The sequence below is a fragment of the Peromyscus californicus genome, unplaced genomic scaffold (assembly GCF_007827085.1).
Source record: "Peromyscus californicus insignis strain IS unplaced genomic scaffold, ASM782708v3 Scaffold_10__1_contigs__length_136768540, whole genome shotgun sequence".
Classification (NCBI taxonomy): Eukaryota; Metazoa; Chordata; class Mammalia; order Rodentia; family Cricetidae; genus Peromyscus; species Peromyscus californicus.
Genome location: NW_026294391.1, coordinates 114,451,923 through 114,473,211, shown reverse-complemented (window position 1 = coordinate 114,473,211; position 21,289 = coordinate 114,451,923). Strand labels below are relative to the sequence as shown.

At 42.1% G+C, this 21,289-nt stretch overlaps 1 protein-coding gene across 1 annotated transcript in view; it reads left to right on the top strand.

Moving 5' to 3' along the window:
* The window catches only part of Gpc3 (glypican 3), a 346,519-nt gene that overhangs the window by 227,714 nt on the left and 97,516 nt on the right, over positions 1-21,289 (top strand). Inside the window, exon 5 of the mRNA XM_052747238.1 lies at positions 4,271-4,396. Within this exon, the coding sequence (XP_052603198.1) occupies positions 4,271-4,396 (126 nt within the window). The remainder of the gene's footprint in view (positions 1-4,270; positions 4,397-21,289) is intronic.

Here is a 21,289-nt window from a genome sequence, read left to right as displayed (position 1 = left end):
CTGCCCAAGGAGATCAATGTGAGAAAGCGAAGGCAGCCCCCTCCTCCACATCTGAAAATGGGGATGCCCTCTCTGGAATGGTAGATGCCCGCTTGGGAAAATGACATGCGCCCAACTCCAGTACTTTCAAATGGCTCATGCACACAAAGGAACTCCACCCTTTAGTTCCCCATTTTGTACACTAAATGAAACCTCTGTGAAAAGATCCTTTCCTAAGCAGACTGCCATAAACAAATGTTGGGTTTGTCACAAGTAAGAACCATAAGCTACACTAGTTTCTATGTCAATGATATTTTATATATATATATATATATATATATATATATATATATGAATAAGGTGTGATTAGAATCAAAGAACATTCCTTCCAAGTCAAATAATTTCTCCAGTTACAGGTTGCTTTAGTGTTCACAGGTAGAAATTCTTTTGTTGTCTGTCATAGAGTACCAACATAAAGACAGAAATCTGAGAAATTAACATACCACCTAGGTTCAAGTGTCTTTCTTTAAAAGGAAAAATAGAAATATTCAAGTTACTGTCTTTTAAAATGATATGCATGAAGGTGCTGTAAAGCTTTCTTTAAGAAAATAATCTGCCTAGCTCCCATGCTAGAGCAAGCTTGAGGAGAGATGATAGGCAAAGACAAAGAAAAGGAGAAAAAAGAGAGGCCCAGCAAACTCCATGGGAGGTAAACTACTTCGGTCACACTCTGCTGCTGTGGTGTCAGAGGACATTATCACCTGTTGTCACTGCCCTTTGAAACCTCATTGACTCTCCCACAGTTTACAGTCCTTTTTCTGCCTTCAAAAGAAGTATGGCTGCATTTATTTTCAAGATTCAAAGTTTTTCTTGGAAACCAAGAATGACTTTCCCGTGGTAATGCAGAAGATTTTGCATAAAGTAATGATCCTGTACTCTGACAGGTTTTGGGGGCTCTGAGAGATTGGCCAGTGTCCTATTGGTGCTAGAGACCTGGTCTTAGTTCTGGGAAGGACAAATAGCATTTTGTTGCACAAGTCTAGGGGATTATCACACAGTCAGCTGTTTTGTGATACTAAATCAAGAACTAGGGGCCTTGCGTGTTCTAGGTAGGTGCTCTGCCACTGAACCACATCCCCAGCTTCTATTCCATTATTCTGAGATTCCTCTCATAACAACTATGTCTTGATTCTACTCAGAATCAAGATAATGTACCCTGAGAACCAGAAAGAACCTAGTGATAAAACCTACCAAGAACAGAAGGTAGTATACACAAATATTAACACATTATCTCTGCCTAGTGGGTCTATGAATGGGTCGTCTCCTCCTCCTCCTCCTCCTCCTCCTCCTCCTCCTCCTCCTCCTCCCCCCTTGCTCCGCCTCCTCTTCTATAAGTCTAAATGTGTTTCTTTTACAATGATAAAGTCAAACGACTTTATTTTAAAAGATGAAGGAAGAAATGGACAGAGGTCCAGCTGAAGCTCTTGCCTGTAATCTTAGCTGCTAAGGAAACTAAGGCAGCTGGATCACAAGTTTCAGACCTGTCTAGAGAACATAGTGAGACTCTGTCTCAAAAAGTCGAAAGAGAGTTGGGCATGTAGCTCAGTGGTAAAACACTTGCAGGGTCCTAGATGTAACCTCCAGTGCCCACCCCCAAAATTCTTCTAATTCTGGAGTGAACTTGTTTGCACTTATGAATACCCACCTCAAAAAATGGTTAGAACTTAATCATGTTGTACAAATGTGTTTTCTTCTAGAAGTTGAATTTTAAAAATTATCCTACATACAAATTTATGTAGACTATATTTCATATGTAACACATTTTATCCTTCAGATTCATGAGGATGGGAGGATGGGCCATCACTTCCGTCATGAAGACATGACCAATTACTTATATGGGTACTGTGGTGGTGGGGGGTAACATGATAAACACCTCATATGCATTGTCTCAGTGAATCATAGCAACCGTGTGCCGTAGATGCTCATTACTTTTCATTTTCTGACAAAGAAAATCAAAACTCAGCCAAGTTTAGAGTCTGCCTAAGGTTGCTGTGCTGTGTAAGTAAGAGCGAGCTGGCATTTAAAACTCAGCTGAGTCAGACTCCAAACCCAGAGTTCTCAGCTACTACTCATAGCAGATTTGAAGGGATTGTGCTGAGAACGCAACCACAATGATAACATGGTTGCTGAATGAAATTGTTTTCTAAGTTGACAATGACTAATTTCAAGGTAAGTTTTAAAAACCTCAGTCTCATATGCCCATCCTAGTTGAAGGAGGTAATGAAAGCTTTAATGAAACTTTAAGTTTCAAAACATTTCCCTTAGTTCTAGAATGTGATGCCCCAGACTATGTTATATTATCCACATTCTTTTCGGGTTCCCTAGATTTTTATCTTGACCTTTCTGAAGCAGCAGGTCTTAGGTTTATTGCAGTACCTCATTCCTTTGATGTTAGGTAGAACCTCATTTGGTTCTTTCTCAACCTGTCAGTTATCTTTATGATGAGCTAAGAAAGCTTCAAGGGTTGAAAGGCAGGGGGAAATTTAGGTCCCCTTTGTTTCCAACTTCTAAGGATATCAAAGTGGAAGGCCTCAGTATGGGTCCCATTTTTCTTTCCCTGTTCCATGTTCCTGAGAGTGTGTGTAGAGGTAGGAGGAAGCCTAAGGGAAACTCTTTCATTATAAAGAAGACCATCATTTCCCCCAAACTAATGCCCACATTCCATTCCCTGGTGGAGCAGGGGGAATTACTCAGCCTCAGCCCTTAGTCTTTCAGCTTCTACTCTTGGGAACTGGATTATTACCTTGTAAAACAGAACATCTCTCCTATTAGCCGTTAATTGAACCCATCTTTCTCCTCTTGAGAAACTGTAATGTTGACTTTTCTTTTCAGAGCTCTGTATTGAGCCTCTTCTCTTTGGAGATTGACGGTGCTCACATGCCAGGCATAGGCTGGGAGGTGAGCACGGACACAGCAGGAAGCAAGTATTGGAGTAGCAGGCATTATATATGTCGCAATAACCTTTTCTGGTTGTTCAGTCCATCACCCTGGCTTTCTTGTGACCTAAGCTTTTGTAAACATGTGCTGAAAACGATTTCCTCTGAACACACACACACACAGAGTAAATGAAATAATAGTTTTATGGTAAACAGAAAATGGCATGAACTGCAAGATCATTTCCACCAGCCTTCCAATTTCAGCTGGATCTGAGAACCCCTCCTAGAAAGCATTGCTAGACTTATGACTTCACTGCCCTTCAAATGGCGGTTACGCCTGTGACTCCACCAAAGGCCTGTGCTCCAGGACACTCTATTCTTAGCCTGCAGACACTCGAGTGATTGCTTTTCTTTCAGAAGATTCCCTGACCAGTATAGGATGTGAAGAGCAGTGTTGCTTTCTATCAGGGCACTAATTTGAAAATAAAGTATATTTTATTTTTGTTTATTATTGGACATCTATTATAGAAATATTTAAATGTTTCATAAACATATTCATTTATCCAGTCTGACTTATGCTGTAAATGCATGTACAACTGAAACAAGAAATAGGCAAAAAGTCGTGCTATAATTTATATCTGTGTGCTTATACACATTTGCATAGTATATGTGCTCTCTTTTCTATTCATAAACAGCATAGAAATGAAAGCAAGTTAATAATAATCTATACTACTCCAGCACTCTCCCCTTTGCTCCGCCTCACGAGAAAAACAATATACAGACAAAGAACCAAGCCACCTTCCTCCTCTTAGAAGATGTGAGTGAGTTTCCCTGACTGTATAATCAGGAGAATTTCATAGAGCTTATAGTATTCTGAGCACCCCACCATTTGAATCTGCAGCCATTATCCGAAGCCAATGTGGAAAGGGGCCATCTCTAGGGTAATAGCATTGTAAATTACAATCAATGCACTCAATTACACTCAGAAACCAAAAGATATGTAGTATTCCAGTGTGCCTCGTAATCAGCACCTTTGAGAATGTAGGTAACAGCATTCTGAAAAAAAAAAAAAAAGGGAAGCTGCTGAACGTGTGAGAAAATGGATGTTGGAATTAAATCATCCTCCTGATAGGAACAGCACCTTCTATGGAAGGCAACCTTCTCCTACCCACTATTAGTTTATTGATTTTTTTTAAATGCTAAATTGTGGCCTCATAGCTAAGAATGTTTTTAAAAATCATTTATTGCTCTAATCAGCCTGGCAGAGCTTTTCTGTCATGCTGATAAGGAAATTAAACTTTTCTCATACTGTGCTTACTTGCCTCTGATGCACAGATGTTTTGTTTTCCTTTCAGGGAACTGATTCAGAAGCTGAAGTCTTTCATCAGCTTCTATAGTGCCTTGCCTGGTTACGTCTGCAGCCATAGCCCCGTGGCCGAAAATGATACCCTGTGCTGGAACGGACAAGAACTTGTGGAGAGGTAATCTTTTGTGAAAGTTAGTTATAGCAACATTTGAGGACTAATCATCATACCTGAAGATTGAGTAAATTCCCTTCCTTTATTAACTTCATAAGAAAAAATTATCCACAAAACACAACTGTACACATTTATGATGATCCAATGTTATGTATAACTTGTAGCTCTCCGAGAATTTCCTAGCTTTGAAGCCCTTGCAGAATTACATATTCAGGCATATTTCACAAAGTATAAAGCATGTGGTGAATTTGTTTGTCTTTCAGCTTGTCACTATGCAGACCATTATTTGTTCTATTAGAAACAATCATATTCATGCTAACTGCTCTCAATTATTGAGAGTTAACTGTGCATTAAACACCATGCTAAGTAATCTGTATATATTAACTCTCTTTCTTTGCAACAATCCTATGAAATGAATACTAAAGATGAAGAAAAGAAGAAAGGGGAGGCAAAGAGGAGTACCATTTCCCTGAACAAGTTTTCTGAAATGTTTGCTCATTTGAGGACTTTTAGTGTAATCTATACTAACTGTCATGTCAATGTTTATGAAGAATGTACTCATTACTGACCCCAAAAAGAATATATTCATTTATTCCACAAATATTTCTTGAACATCTTAAGTGCCAGGCATGTTGAGTTGAACAAAATCGACCAGTGGCCCTGTCCTCACAGAGTTTTGTTCTAGCAGGCTAATCGTTCTTAATCTCCACTGCACCACACAAAGAGGACCAGCTCGGAATTATAGGGTGAAGTCAACAGTGTGGAATGCTTAGGAGCCTGCAACACGCTTTTCAAGATGTATAAGCTTTGTAAGCATAGTAAAGAAGAAAGAAAGTATAGAAGAGACTAGACATGGCCTCCTGAGCCTTTCCACAGACTAGTTGCTTAGCTTATGGAAGGTGGCCTAATCTCCCTAGAGCAGTGGTTCTCAACCTGTGGGTCACAATCCCCACGAGGGTCATACATCAGATATTTACATCGTGATTCGATTCATAACAGAAGCAAAATTACAGATATGAAGTAGCAATGGAATTTATGATTGGAGGTCAGCACAACATGAGGAACTGTATTAAAGGGTCACAGTATCAGGACGGTTGAGAACCGTTGGCTCTGTGTGTCTTTCTTTCTTTGTTCAGTCCTTTATGCCCTCAACATTTATATTTTTCTTTGTTTTTGTTTATAACTTTTTTGAGAACTTTGTATACCATTCCTATCTCCCTCCTCCTCTGCCATCTCCTTCTGTGTCCCCCTTTTACTCCTAATTTTTTTACTTCTTCTTTGATTAGTTTATTTATTGGTTTAGATTTCTTAATTTTTATTTTATGTGTATGGATATTTTGTCTGCATGTATGTCTGTGTACCATATGTGTGCCTGGTACCTGCAGAAGAGGGAGTCAGATCTCTTGGAACTGGAGTTACAGATGGCTGTGAGCCACCATGTGGGTGCTGGGAACTGAAGCTAGGTCCTCTGCAAGAGCAACAAGCTCTCTTAACCACTGAGCCATCTCTCCAGCCCCTTCTTTTTTAGTTATTATTGTTACATATATAGATAGGTAGAGACAGAATCAGAGAGAGAGAGAGAGAGAGAGAGAGAGAGAGAGAGAGAGAGAGAGAGAGAGAGAGAGAGAGAGAAGTATATGTTAAGCTGATCTGGTGCAACAGGCCTAAGATCGTACATACTCTGGAAGTTGAGACAGAAAGTTCAAGACCTCCCTGAGTTTCAGAGATACTACATGATGTTAGGTACAAAGTTAGATGCTATGGATGCAAGGTAAAAGAAAATTCATATTACTTTCTTTGAAGAGCTTACATTCCAGTGGGCTCTGACCCTAAGACATAAGATGGTGAATAGAATTTACAATATAGTATAATAGACAGAGGAATATTCTGGAGTCAAGTGAACTTGTGTTTTTATCTTAGTTCTGTGTCTTGCCTTGGGAGAGTCACTTAACACAGAAAGTCTCCAGGTCTTTTTCTGTAAGGGAAGGACATTTTACAAGGTTGCTTTGACTCTTCAGTGAGGTCAGATATGTAAAATTTCTTGAAGACTGGTACATATGGGAAGCTCAATTCATGTCACATCTCTTTTTGTCTTCCTTTCCCCTCTAACTCTTTTCTTCACAATACAAGATAAAATACGTGCCCCCAAACAGCTTGTTTCTCATCTAAGTGATTTTACTGACAGGAGAAGCAAGAATGAGATTGCATGCCACCCTGGATGATGGACTGAACTTGTATAGAGATAGACTCCCTTGGAGAAAATGTGAATGAGGCTATAGGGATTAATGGCTCCATGCAGCATCCTCACTCTGGAGAAATAATGTATATTTGTCATCCTGAATGGTAAAGCGTACTAAGTAAAATCATGAAAATATACTTAACTGTTAGGGCATAATTTTTAATGGTCAGAAGAAGACAGTTGGTACTGGCTTTATAAAAAGCTTATACTTTAAAACACACACACACACACACACACACACACACACGCACGCACGCACGCACGCACGCACGCACACACACATACAATATAGTACTTAGAAAACTCCCACAAGTCAAATACAGCTCTTATATAAACTTGATGAGCAAACATCCTAGTGACTTATCCCACTGCTATGATAATATGGTAAAAAGAAAGAAAAACAATTCTTAAATATTAAAGTAACATATAAGCTAGCAATGCTCCCATATTAAAACAGACATTTTAATTTACAATATATTTGGTAATGTGCTCATTCATTCATTTTACTTTAATACTTGAACACCTCCTATGTGTCAAGCCCTTGTATTGTTCTCTTCATTATAATTGTTAAAGTACATGTAACCAGATGTGTCTTCTAATGCTTTAAGAAAAAAAAATACTTTCCCAAGTGAAAGTGTTTGAATCAGCAGAATATTCTATTGTGTTCTGCTCGTATTAACTACTTCATAGCTGGTAGACATCTTTGAAGGATACTGCCTTGGAACCAAGAAAATAAACAATTCCATAGTTTTTATTTCTGGCTTTAGGTTGGGTTTCTGAACATGTACGTGTTTCATTAGCCTTCTGTTGCTTTTATTGTATGTTTATTTTGAGTGATACAATGAAAATAGTATGATCCAGATCCTGATGTATTTCAATGAGTGTGAAAATTAGTCAAACACACTTTTTTTCTCTTTTTTCCCTTTTTGTTTCAGTTAGGGACCCCTGCCTAAACAGTGGTACCACCCACATTCAGGCCAGATCTTAACTAAGTTAATCCTCTTCCGACACACCCGAAGTTATACTTCACTCAATTCTCTAGGTGTTTCTTAATCCAGTCAGGATGACAATCAGATTTAACCATCACAATGGTAAATTAATGTTAAATGATGATGAATTTCCAGAGCTGTAACTGGAAGGATGATAGATATAGTGTAGGAATTAGGGCTATAGCTTCATATGAAATGATCAAATGTGGGAAGTACCTCTGAAGACAATTAGTCAATAAATATTTTAGAAAGTAGAAAATAATAATAAGGGTTACAGTAGACAGTTCAAAAATCCGTTTGTGGGTCTCACTGTGTAGCACTGGCTGGCCTGACACTCACTATGTAGATCAAGCTGGGCTTGAATTCACAGAGATCAGCCTGCCCTTTCCTCTGCGTGATAGGATTAAAGGCATAGGCCACCCTACCTGCCCACTTTAAGAAATCTGTTAACTGAAAAAAAATTGTAGTCCATGGGATAGGAACCAGATCTTCATGTATGTTAGGCAAGCATTTTACCACTGAGTTTAAATGCCAAACTTTTGTTAGTTGAATTTTTTATTGAGTTTTCTTTCTTTTAATACCATAATGTATTAGACAGCAGAATAAAATAAACACTGTAATATGGGGAAAAGTTACTCTAAATTCTTATTTTTACATCTGAAGTATTTATTTTGAGACAGCTTTTGTTGTTGTTACATACTATCCAAGAACAAAAGATAAAAAAAAGAAGAGGGGAGAGAAATAACATTTACAGACAGAATAAGGCTAATATAAACCAGGAATCGACTCCTCCTTGCTTAGTAACCTCAGGTTATAATTAACCTGTGCTTGTATTAGTGACCTAATGCAATGATGAGGCTAGGGAATAGTGCCAAACTCTATTTTCAAAAAATTCCTCAGCAATGTACACTTAATGATCTAAAGTTCTTTAGCCCGAAGACATGTGTGCCCTCTATTCATGTCATTTATAAAGATTAGCTTTACACTCATTTCTCATCTGCAGTGAAAATACCTTTCACAGAGTTTCTTATTTAATTTAGCCTTCAATAGCAGTCTCCACTTTGTAGTATCATATGGGCTATATCACTGTTATCTTTATAGATTAGGTTTAGATTCCTTGGAAAATATTTTACTTCTGAAACTCAAAACTCCCGACAGAGAATGAGACTTAGTCATTGGAGATACTTATCAAAATGAAAATATAGATGATGGAAATACTGAGCAGCATTCCCATCTGCTCGGTAAGCAGTGCTCCTACTATCCAGGCATACACACCTCTCCACTTGTAAAGAGTTCAGGGAGCCATTTTCTCTGCAAATAAGGGCAATTTCAATTCCTTTCTATTTTTATCTTCTGAATGCAATCAACTGAAGGAATGTTTTCACAGATCTCATCACTGTGAGTGCTTCTTACACCTATCATTTCTTCTTCTTGCTTCCCCACTACCAACCCATCTTAGCTTTAGATAGCATGAGATTTCAGGATTTAACCGAGAAGTCTTCAACCTACCTGCAGTTGCAGAAGGCAGAAATTCTTCCAGCTTTTGCCTTTGTGAGACAGAAGTTTCAGTTAGGGAGTCTTGAAGCCCAAGAGAAAAACAAACAGCCCGACCAAATTAACCCTGGAATTCGCACTAGTTACCTATGGGGTTTGACTGCACTGCCCTGATAATTCCTAGATGAAGAACAAACACCGTAGTGACTATGCTCTCAGATACCCATGCAGATTGTTAAGTCAAGTGTCTGAATAATTGACTGATACCTTCCTTCTTTTTCTGGATAGTTTGTACTAGGGAAGCCCAGTTTTACTGTTTAATTGCACTGATCTTTAATGTATTGTAACAGGAGGGGCAGCAAGATGGCTCAGTGGGTCAAAACACTTGGTAAAGCCTTACAACTGGAGAGTCCACAGTGGAAGCAGAGAACCAACTCCTAAAAATAGTTCTCTGACCTCAACATGTATGCCTACACTCATACTACAGACGTAGTAACCTTTTCATTGCTCAACTCCATCTCTAGATTTCATTGGAGTCAGTCTCTCCTGAGTCTTTTCTTCTCAGCTCTCAGTGTAAAATAAGTTTGCCTCTCTGACACTTAGCATGCTTCCTAGAAACACGGAGGATGACCAGTAGTGAGGAAGCAGACACTTGCACTTTAATTTGTAATTGATGCCTTGATTCACTTTGATTCCTCCCTAGCTTCTCCTGTTGCTCCTTTTGTGACATACCTGGGTGGGATCCGGATGGTCCTCACTCCAGATGTCAGTTCCAAGAAGGAGCTGTTATCTTTTCAGGCTGACAGTGTAACATAGTTACCTCTGTCGGTGCCAAATCTGTATTCATCTTGTGCCTGGAATGGCTTGGACTCTTACTAGGGGTATCCCTCATTACAGAACAAAATCCTTAAGATCTGCAGAGGGCGAATTACAGTGAGGGTGCCTCTTCTCCATGCTTTGCAATCTTACCTTGCATTTCAACTGAGAAATAATATACACACACATGCACTATGAATTCTCTTTCTGATTTCCAGGGATCAGCCAAACCTTCATATGTTTATAATGTCTTGCCAAGATTTCTCTGAGAATTGGAAAGGCAGAAGTGGGGATATGCAAAACAACACCTTCAGTTCTCAAAGACTTGTGTTCTTGTCTTGAAACCTTCTGGGTTCTTCAAAAAGTGGAGAAAATTTCAATTTTAAAGTTTATTTTAGTTCATGTGTGTATCTTCATGTGTGGTGTATGCACGTGAGTGTGTAGTTGAACACCCATGCATATGCATGAGAAGGCCAGCAAATGTTGGATATCTTCCTCTATTGCTTTCCACCTTATTGCCTTAAGAGAGAATGTCTCACTGAATCAGAAGCTCACCCTTCCCGTAGGCTGGCTGGCCAGTGAGCTCTCATGACCTACCTGTCTCTGTTCTCCAATGTTGGGGGTTATAGGCATGTGCAGCCATCCTTGTCTTTTTACATGGGTGCTGGATTTAAATTCAGAGCCTTATGCTTGCAGAGCAAGCATACTTACCTACTGAGCCATCTCCCAAGCCCTGGCCTTTTATTTTCTTCTCTGCTAGATTAAAGAGGTAAACTGTGGCATATCAACAGGTAGGAATGACTGAGACTTTAACACCCAGTTCCTGACATATACTGAAAGTACTTTTCAAAAATAGGTTAATAAGATAGCTTATGTTCTTCCGTGATTGAGGAAAAGCTGGAGAGAACACTTTACCCTGCTTTTATATTGCTGGTATTTTAAAACCACTCTCTTTTGAGGACTTTGAGGTGGGATAGACTTCTAGAACTGTCAACTATCAAGTCTCTCGTTTTTACATAGCAAGAGGAGATGACCTTCAGTCATCAAAGGAATTAACGAAAGACTTCCATTCCATAGTGTGTGTATATTCTCTCTCTCTCTCTCTCTCTCTCTCTCTCTCTCTCTCTCTCTCTCTCTCTCTCACACACACACACACACACACACACACACACACACACACACACACACACACACACATGCACACACACACACAGACACGTTCATCTCATTCCAACTGCATGAGAACAGACCAATGGAAGGGAGCAGATACTATACATAGCTCCCACGCTCTTGTTTTAAAATAGATTATTTATTTTTTGATGTTTGGGCTTATTTTTAGGTTTATAGTGTGGCTTTTGTCCAAAGAACCCAAGGCAGAATGCAAGCTGTTTGAAATATAGGACTGCTGATGAAAGCAGCAGTGTGGGAACCCTGGGATGCAAATCACTGGGAAAGCAAGCAATTGTCTAGCATGTATGAGAACCTGACTTCCATCCTCTGTACCCCCAAAAAAGGAACAATAGGGAAGAAAATATAGATGACAGAATATAGAGCCAAGAGGAAGGGAGGACGGGAGAAAAAGTAAATGCTGGAAGACGGAAATGGCGTTTAGTGGCTTGAGTTGTGTTTTCAAGCTGTTTGGTTCAGAGCTTCTTCAGTAGCAAGGCATCCCAAGAGCACACTGTAGCTGAGGCTCACCCAGTGGCCCATCATACTCTGAGGCTTAGAATGCAGGTACACCCTTCCTTTACCTCGCCAGTACTGTCTTCTCATTGCTACTTCATCCTTTTCTATCTGTTCTTCAGGATGCTGTTTATGAAAGGCTGGATGGGGCGGGGGGGGGGGGGGGGGGGGGGGGGAAGGGAGCAAACACGGCCTTTTTATTTGGTTTATTGCTAGTTCTCGCCACAAGTCTTAGTCTCCCTCAAACATCCTTGGATTTCATTTGCATGAATTCTTCAGGAAGCAGAATCAGTACACTCCATTCATTCCAAGTTGATGAACTACTATGTCTATCCTAGAATGAAAGCATTGTCATACCCAGCTGTTTGCTAGTGTAGCAGTTACATGTTTGACTTCATCCTAGATAGCTAAGTCAACACTGTTTATGAAAAAGCTGTGAAAGACAAGATGCATTACACAGAAAATTACTTAATTCACTATGGCAGGAAATATTATTGATGACTGCTAAGGATTTTGAAAAAATCCTGGTAGAGAAAGACAGATCTGTTTGGGGTGTACCCATGTGTAATGATCCATCTAGGGGATTAGATTGCTATATTTTTCATCATAGATTTATCTTAAAAACTGTCCTTAGCAACAGCTATTTATCAGGACCCACTCCATGATGATATAGTGACATTTATCCCTTAAGATTGTGGTACCACACACAGTAGCTTTACCTTCAAAATTGAATGAGGAAAAAAATGGCTCATCCATCTGAGTAATGGCTTAATACAATGTGCCTCATTCAGAATGGGCTGCATTTGGTCAGCTGTCATGTCTTAAATATTGGGAGGAGACATCTTCATGCAGTGTGTGACTATGCTTGTAGACCACCTGTTGAAGGCTGGATGGCTTATTATTTTAAGCAGATTATGTATGTCCTCATAATACACAATGCCAGCACTTCCTGGGCTCAGATAATTTTGTTACACAGAGAGCATTTGAGGGCCTTCTAGGTAGGTCTCCATCATTATATCTGTCCTCCACAAATAAATATCACTTCTTCTTTATCAAGATTGGAAGAAAAGAATCTTCTCTTACTATCACTGCACCTGAAAAGGTGAAGCAATGGAGCCATGAGGGGAAATAACTACTTTTAAAGAAATTATTAAAGTAACATGTAAAGCTTCTATATCTCTAGAGTGTCTTTGCCTCCTTCAAAGGGCAAAACAGGAACTTTGTGGGTTATAGACTGATTTCATTGCTGCTCCCCCATCCTGCAAATAATTTTTTCCATCAACTTTGAAAAGAGCACTGCAGGGCTTCGAGTGCTCCCTGCAGTGTGCACATGGTTGCATCTCAGCCAGCTGATTGTCAGTGGCACAGGCAGAGGGTTCCAGTAATGAGAACCTGCATGGTTAGGAAACATGACCTGGGTACTGGAGGCATATTGAGAAGAGTACTGTCTTGAGAATGATCCAGATAGAGCTCTCAATGGTCATGCAGGTGTGAACTGTGTGCTGGGGCAGGGCACTTAACACCAAATTCTGCTAGCTTACTTGGCAGATAAGATGTTGATGCCTACTCTCCAGTTCAAAGGTGTCTTCTGGCACGTAGGCACAGCTGTTAACAATTAACAACAAAAACAAAACAAATAATCAAACTAAAAACCCAGAGACAGATTTTTAAAGATACATGGTACCATGAAGCAACACTATTTAGGCATACAGTTTTGGAGTCAGCATGGCTGGGGGTTGAATTTCTATTCTACATCTTAGCTCTTTTTCTTTTCCAAGCCCCTATTTTCCCCATGTGAAAATGGAGTCAATTCTTCACTTAAGAGATTCCTAATAAGCTTTTGCAGTACTGTTAAATGCAAAGTACAATGTCTGGAACACAGTAGGCCCTCAAAAATGGTAGCTATTGTTGCTATTAATGCAATTAGTCAAGGCATCTTTTGATTCCAGGGGCGTAGCTCAGGGATAGAGCCAGCATTTGTCTAGCATGTGGAAGACTCTGGATTCTGGCCTCAGTACAGCAAAAAAGGAAACACATCTATAAAAACAACTCTTAAAGACATTTACTGGGCCTGAATGTAGCAGCTCCCCTTGATGACCTATTTCTCGGGAACAGCATGGCCTGTCCCCACTCCTTTTGTCTTATCTCTTCTGCAAAACATGAAAACCCTTGTCCTTGGCCTGGGTGGTAGTCCTCAGCCAGGATAGAAACGAGAATGAGGCTAGTTGCCAGTCTAATGTAGTTGCTTAACACTAAACTTCTTGTCACCCTGCACTTAACCTTTGTGGAAAAGGAAACTGATGATTAAAATCAGTCATGATTTCTCAATCTCTCAAACCAGTGAATTTTATTCTTTTACATGAGGCCAGCTTCAATCCTTGGGTTTGTCTCCTTTATACTGTAGTTTCATTTCTGTGTGGAGGGAATTTTATTTCCATTTGTAGCTCAGGTGTCAAAGGAGTTTTCAACTGTTCGCCCTCTAATCTTAGTTAGCCATGCAGAACTTTAAAAAATAGCAATGAGCCGGGCGGTGGTGGCGCACGCCTTTAATCCCAGCACTCGGGAGGCAGAGCCAGGCGGATCTCTGTGAGTTCGAGGCCAGCCTGGACTACCAAGTGAGTTCCAGGAAAGGCGCAAAGCTACACAGAGAAACCCTGTCTCGAAAAAAAAAAAATAGCAATGAACTCTTCTTGTTTATTGTTAGTTTTGTTTTGAGGCAGGGTCTTGCATAGCCCAGGCTGGCCTAAAACTTACTATGTAGCTGAGGGATGACATTAAAAGTATGATCCTCCTGCCTCTACCACCAGTGTGCTAGGATTAGAGTGTGTGTGCCACTGTACTCGGTTTATGTGGTACCAGGGATTGAACACAGGGCTTCCTCCATACTAAGCAACCACTCTACTATGCAGGCTATAACCTTAGCCCTCTTCTAGTTTTGAGTACTTCCTCATCGCTCCCTTTGCTTCTAGGTGTGGTTGGTTCTGGGAACAGAGCTTGGACTGGTCTCTGCTCACAGGAGCCAGACTAATGTGCTCCCATTTGAGACAGAGAAGTAGCAGCTTTGGGGTTAGAGTGGCATATATCAGGTTATGCTCTGTAAATATACATACTAAGAAGCTAACTTCCAAAACCTATTACAGAAGACTAAGACAAGGAGTGTCCCAAAAGGGGTTAGAATTAGAAAGCTGTTGGGCTGGCCTGCCCCTACTTATCTTGAACTCAATGGCACCTCTTCTGAGAACTCTGAATCCTCCTGCCCCATGCCTTAGTGTCCCAGCATCTCAGGTTCCTTCTAGCATGTCCCCAGTTGTCTTGTACAGAGATCTTTTACGTGTCTGTGTCCAATTTCTCACCGTCTTCTTCAAGAGAAGTGCCAGGTGTTCCTCCATGTGTATCAGTGTCCCGTTGTACCCGGTGTAGACTCTTAATGCAGGTTTGCCGACTTCAGAAGCGACACACAGACTTGTGAGTAGCAGCCTTGAGGACTCCATCTAGTGTCCCCTGGGGAACACTGTGTACCTTGGGCAAGTCACTTGAACTTTCTCTTTCCTTATTTCCTTCCTCAGAGAAATGGTAGAAGTAGCCCGTCCTCTGCCTGCCCACTAAGATCGTGCACATGAAATAGCTTTGGCAGGTGAAAGCACCTTTCACGTATTAGATTTTCATATGGAAGAGTAGGTCAGACACAGGGCCGGTGCTCCCCTGAATAAGTGAAGCTGCATACTAGACGAGGAACACAGCATTACCGGATCCTCTGTGCAAGCACGGACTCCTTTAGCAGCCTCCTGAGCAGCTCTCTCTCTCTCTCTCTCTCTCTCTCTCTCTCTCTCTCTCTCTGCATGTCTCTAGAAATTTCTTTCTTTAAGAAAATCCACCTGGCCCCACAGATTCTATTTTTAACCAAGTCCAGTCCATGGTGTTGAATAAACCAGTTGGCCCTGAATTAGGAGCTACTTTGAGAGACAGAAAGCATCATTTTAAATGAACAGAAAGTCTGAGTGACAGACCATTTTGAAGGAAAAGCACTTATGTAATAATAGTGCTGGGGATTGAACTTGAAGTCTATATGAGATAATGGAATAAACAGATGAGAATCATTGATAATGAAGTTATTGTTTCTAAAGACCATCATATCCAGACTGATTATCATGCCCCTGGGAAGCCTATTTATTTAACAAAATCATCTTCTTTCCTTCATAAATACAAAAAATTTCCCATTTGAAAATCCTTGTGCATGGATACTGATAGCCCAGCTTTTCCTAATGCCAATGGATCGCACCTGGGAGCAATGCTCTGTGCTTTCGTTATTAAAATATAAAAATAAGCCGGGCGGTGGTGGCGCACGCCTTTAATCCCAGCACTCGGGAGGCAGAGCCAGGCAGATCTCTGTGAGTTCGAGGCCAGCCTGGGCTACCAAGCGAGTCCCAGGAAAGGCGCAAAGCTACAAGAGAAACCCTGTCTCGAAAAACCAAAAAAAAAAAAAATTATATATATATATATATATATATATATAAATATAAATAAATAAATAAATAATAAAATAATTTGGGGACTGATTTTGATCCTCAGCCCTGTATAAATTGAGTGTGGTAACACACACCTAGATTTTAGGCACTGGGGTAGGGGTAGAACCAGGAAGGTTAAACATTAGGGTCATCCTTGGCTACATATCACGTTTGAGGCTACCCTGGGCTATGTGAGACCCTGTCTCAGAACCGAAAAAATTTCACCCAGAACAACAAATGTCTCTGGTCCCAACAATGGTAAGTTTGCTAGTCTAGCTCACCTGGACTAGAAGTTCCCAAGTGTGGAATTTACCAGGAGACTTGCATGTGGACTGTTATTACTGCTAGTCCTTGAAAGTGGCCAAGGGAGATATCTGATTCCAGAGGAAGCCTTTCCCGAGGCTGTTCTCCAAATACCTGGAATGTGTATGTCCAGAGAGTGATCAGTCCACACTGTTAGCCCTTCTTAGGGAAAAGTCAATTGGGAAAACTATGAAGGCACACATGATTTTCGTAACAGAAGACAGCTGATATATAACAAGCCAAGTAACACCAAAAACTCCTTGGGATTTGGCTTCCTCTGGAGGAATTCCCTGATTCCTCCAGGTAGTGACTTTGCCATAACCAGCTGAGTTCCTATGATATATTCCTGCGGCCTGCAGCACCCAAGTCCCAGAAATCCCCTCAGTTTTGTGCAAATTACCAATAGCTGGTCACCTCTGGGCCCCTGTGTCTCTGGCAGCTACCAAATATGGAGAGAAAGGTGCCATTCCAAATGGGGTTTGCCTTGGAACTATGAGGGAGTCAGGGGACTTACAGCTTCCTCGTTCCCCTTTGAATTCCTGACCTTCTGCCTGAAGTATCCCAAGTACTGCTATCTTTGCTCCTACATCCTAGCCAGGTTTGACACTTCACAAAGCAGGACTCAGCCAGTGAACACGGTGCAGGCAAATAATAGCTAACTCTTCTAGTGAGCTTGCCAGGTTCTGTGCTCGGCACTTCGTGGGCATTCATCCTCGCAACAGCCTTGGTGCTGGACTGCATCATAACCCCCATTTATCATCTTCCCTCTTGTACTGATAACACTGAGGACGTATTACCAGAGGCCACGGCACTAATAAGGCAGGTGGAATTTAGAGCCAGCCGGTCCGTGCCTTTATCCACTATTCTGCTCTGGCCCACAGATGCTTGGCTCCTCTTCTCTAGGGTTCAGAATTTGCCTTTCTAATCTTGATCAAGTCTCTAGCCTGCGTTTGCTTTTGTTGCTAATCCATGCTACCTAGAATAAGTGCTCAATGCTGCTAAATCTAGTCCTTTCTTTGCCCCTCACTCCGCCCTCATATCCAAACAAGGGCATCAGGCCTTTGCAATCTCTCCAGTCATGTTTCTTTTTTCCTTTCCTCTGAGAGCTCTTTGCCCTAGAGCTACCCCAGTGCCTAGCTAGAGGGCGCCCTTTGCTTGCTTCTGAGGCTAGCCCTCCATTCAATCTCTTCTAGACAAGCGACTTCGTTTCCTTCCTTTATTTCTTTGTTCCTTTGTTTTGTGAGATGGGGCCTAGGCGGGTTTTGAACTCTCTACATAGCTCAGGATGATCTCAAACTCCTGATTCTCCTGCCTCTGCCACCCAAGTACTGGGATTGCAGGCATGTGGCACCATACACAACTCACATGGCTCTTTAAATAAAAGCACTGAATCCCCTGTAGAGGTTTGTAGCCTGTGCAAAAGAGACCTTTCAGCCCTAGGCTAAGAATCCAGTTTGCATCCTAGCTCTATGGTGAACGTGTATCATCTTTGAAAAGTCATTGCCCTTTTATTTATAAAGTAAAGAAATATGACAAAACTACTCCTAAAACTCTTTCCATATCTGTCAGGCTGTGAGATTCTAAGATTTGGGAGGAAAGTAGAAATTTGAAAGGAAGAAAGCCATGCAGCCACCTGAGTGACTTTGAATTTCTACTTCTGTCCTTGATGGCTTCCCAAATAGTCCACAGTGAACGTGATTCAAATAGAGCCTCAAGGTAGAATTACTCTCATTAGGATAGCCGTGAGTTCTTCATTTCAGTCTTCCTCCAGCTGACAGGGGAGCGGGCAGGCTGGCTGGCTGAGAAGTCAGAGTCATTCTCAGGTTCTGATCCTGGAGAGTTTGGGGTGAGATTCGCGTAATTAAATCTGAAAGAAAACGTCTCTCTCGGAGCATCACATAGCCCTGGCAGGGCTTCCGAGCAAAAGAAATGGAATTCAATGACTGTTGCTCCGAATAATACTAGACACAACTGCCCAGGATGGAAATTAGACGCCCTCTAGCCACAGAGATAGATCAGTGACAGCGGAGATACATCTATCTAGAGAGGTGCCAAGGCCTGAAGGCCAGGTAAGAGCTGAGGAATACAAAGTGGCCTAGCGACCAGAGGGAGGAAGGCAATTTTCACTCTTTCCAAGAACCTCTAGGCTAGAGAGCTTGTGTAGTTTTTGACCTAGTTGTCCTTGTGTGAATTGCTGCGAGCTTTTATTAAGTATTTATGTGGCAGTTTATATTTTACCAAGTGCTTTACAATCACTTTTATTTGGCTTAGTAAAGTTTTCCTGGACTCCCATCTGTTTATGCTCAGGAGAGTCATTTGGGTGTTGTTTGCTTAGCACCTCCATGCATACAGCCTCCCACAAGGGGTGACTTGTTCGAGAGGCACAGCAGCTGCAAACTGCCGAGGACACCCACCGGAGCAACTCGGGTAGTCTTCGGAGTGGGCATGGTTCACACTGGAGTTCTCGTCCCTTCCCTCTGTTATTCTTCCATTTGTAATTGATGGCTGGTGACTAGAAAGTACCAGCACCGGACCCAGGCCTACTAAGGGTGGTGCTAGTCTGCTCTGGAGCCTGCGGTGGTGACAAGCTCTTTGTCTGGACTGGTTATCCCCTCTCTCTGTGTTCCACACTGCCACTCTTCAGCAGACGAAGACGCACTGAATGTTCTTCCTTCCTGCTGCCTCCAGACCCGGATGGCAGCCTTGCTTCAAGGATTGAGGAGTTCCTTCAGTGTTCTGGACCCAGGTTTACACTGCCTTACTGTCCTTGCTAGCCCCTTCCTCACCTCTTGGGACACGCTGTCTCAGTTAGGGTTTCTTCTTCTATTGCTATGAAGAGACACCGTGACCACAGCAACTCTTACAAAGTAAAACGTTTAATTGGGGTGGCTGGCTTACAGTCTCAGAGGTTCAGCCTGTTATTACTGTGACAGAGAGCATGGTGGCATGCAGACAGACATGCTGCTGGAGCTGAGAGTGCTACATCTTGTAGGCAACAGGAAGTCGACTGACAGTCATACTGTGGGAAGCGTGAGCAAAAGAGACCTCAAAGCCCGCCTTCACATTTACACCACTTCCTCCAACAAGACCATACCCATTCCAACAAAGCCACACCTCCTAATAGTGCCACTCCCTATGAGACTATGGGGGCCAATTATATTTAAACTACCACACACACTATTCCAGTCCACTAGATACTGCAATATAGAAGGGTTTGACTTTCAGTAGTTCACAATGTAAATACTGAAATTCCACAGTCCCAATGCTTCAGGATCAAGAACTTCCTGCAGGTTGATATGATGTCACAGCTGGGAAAATCCCATGGCTCATCTCGTATGATGGGTCACGGTGAAAGTGCAGGTACATTGCAGATATTTCATATCTCTAGGTGGTTTGCATTATGTGGATAAGGAATATAGGAAACAGGAAGGAATTTCATGTTTGCATGTGAGTCTCATCTGCGGGATATCTCATTATATACAAATCAGTATCCCCAGATCAGAGAGAAAATCCAAACACTTCTAGTCCTGAGCATTTTAGACAAGAGATCCTCCACTTGTGATAAGTAGAGGTGTGCTCTCCTGCACATGTTGACAGTGGAAGGCCTAGAATGGGTGTCAGATTTGGTTCACAATCATAAACATCCTGAGTTCAGACAGCGATGGGAAGTCTGTGCCATTCAAAAAGAGGCTGTGATACAATCACTGAATGCTGCTAGCAGGCCTGCATCTCAAGTGGGCTCAGTTTGCAAGCCTAGAGACTGGTCTGAAGGAATGGACCTGAGGCTGGGAGTGGGCTGTGAGCTGTGAGAAGCCATCTCTCTGGCTAGCTGGACCAAGTGGTATGTGCCACCCCACTTGAATGGTAACATTTAGTGGGGTATAGAGAAGTACCTCTGCCATCTAGACAGCAGCTGATGTCTACAGTAAGGTGACCTGGTGAGTGGAATAGATTGACAGGGAGACTAGGAGTCTAGTGTAAGGCAGGTCCTCCATCAGTGAGCACAGACCCAGCAAGACTGAATGACAAGAACTAGGCAGAAGTCCATTCGAGTTTCTGCCCTATAAACTGAGCTTTGTAGGCGAGGCCTTCCACCTCATATCAGCCTCATAAACATCTAGTGAGGCCCTAGTGTGGGCCAGAAACCAAGTAAGGCAGAAGACCCAAAGAGGAATACAAATGAGGGAAATGGGTCAGAGTTCAGGTCATATAGCCAGGGAACTAGGAAGCATTGTAAGGCCAGAGGAAGTCATGCCTGGACGCCTGGGGCTGGCTCACTCCAAGAGTGGGAAAGAATGGCTTTGAAGAACAAGGCTAATTCCAAAGCCTAGGCCTGCCAGCTGAGTCACCTAAGCAACCCTGCAGTAGCTCCGTTTCCTCTGGCCTACGGAGTGCCTAGCCCTTCAGGTGGAAGGTTTGAGGCCTGCTCATGACTACAGCTAAGGGGAGAGATGCTTCCGGCATAATGATAGCAGGGAGGGTTATCTTTTCAAGAATTTCCCCTGCGCCCTTTGCTGTGCAGTCAGTCTGCCCTTTGCTCCGGATCTCTGGCAATTCGTGGTGACATTCAAAACAACACAATGACCTTTGAACCACTTGAAGTCCTGGCCTGGAAGCTCTTCCTTGACAGGCCCTGTCCCTTGGAAGCTCTGTGAAGGTCTTTCTGCCTGAGAGTCCTCCTCAGCTGGGCCTCCTCAGGGCCTGCCACTTAGACGTCAGAGTTCTAGCGCAAAGGCAAACAGAGAAAACTTGGGTGTTCCTTTACCTTGAAAATATGGTCTTGCCGTCTACTATTCCCCACCCCTGCCTTAACTTACACTTTCCCAAGAGCCAGACTAGAGACAGCTAAGTGTGGCTGTGAGGGACT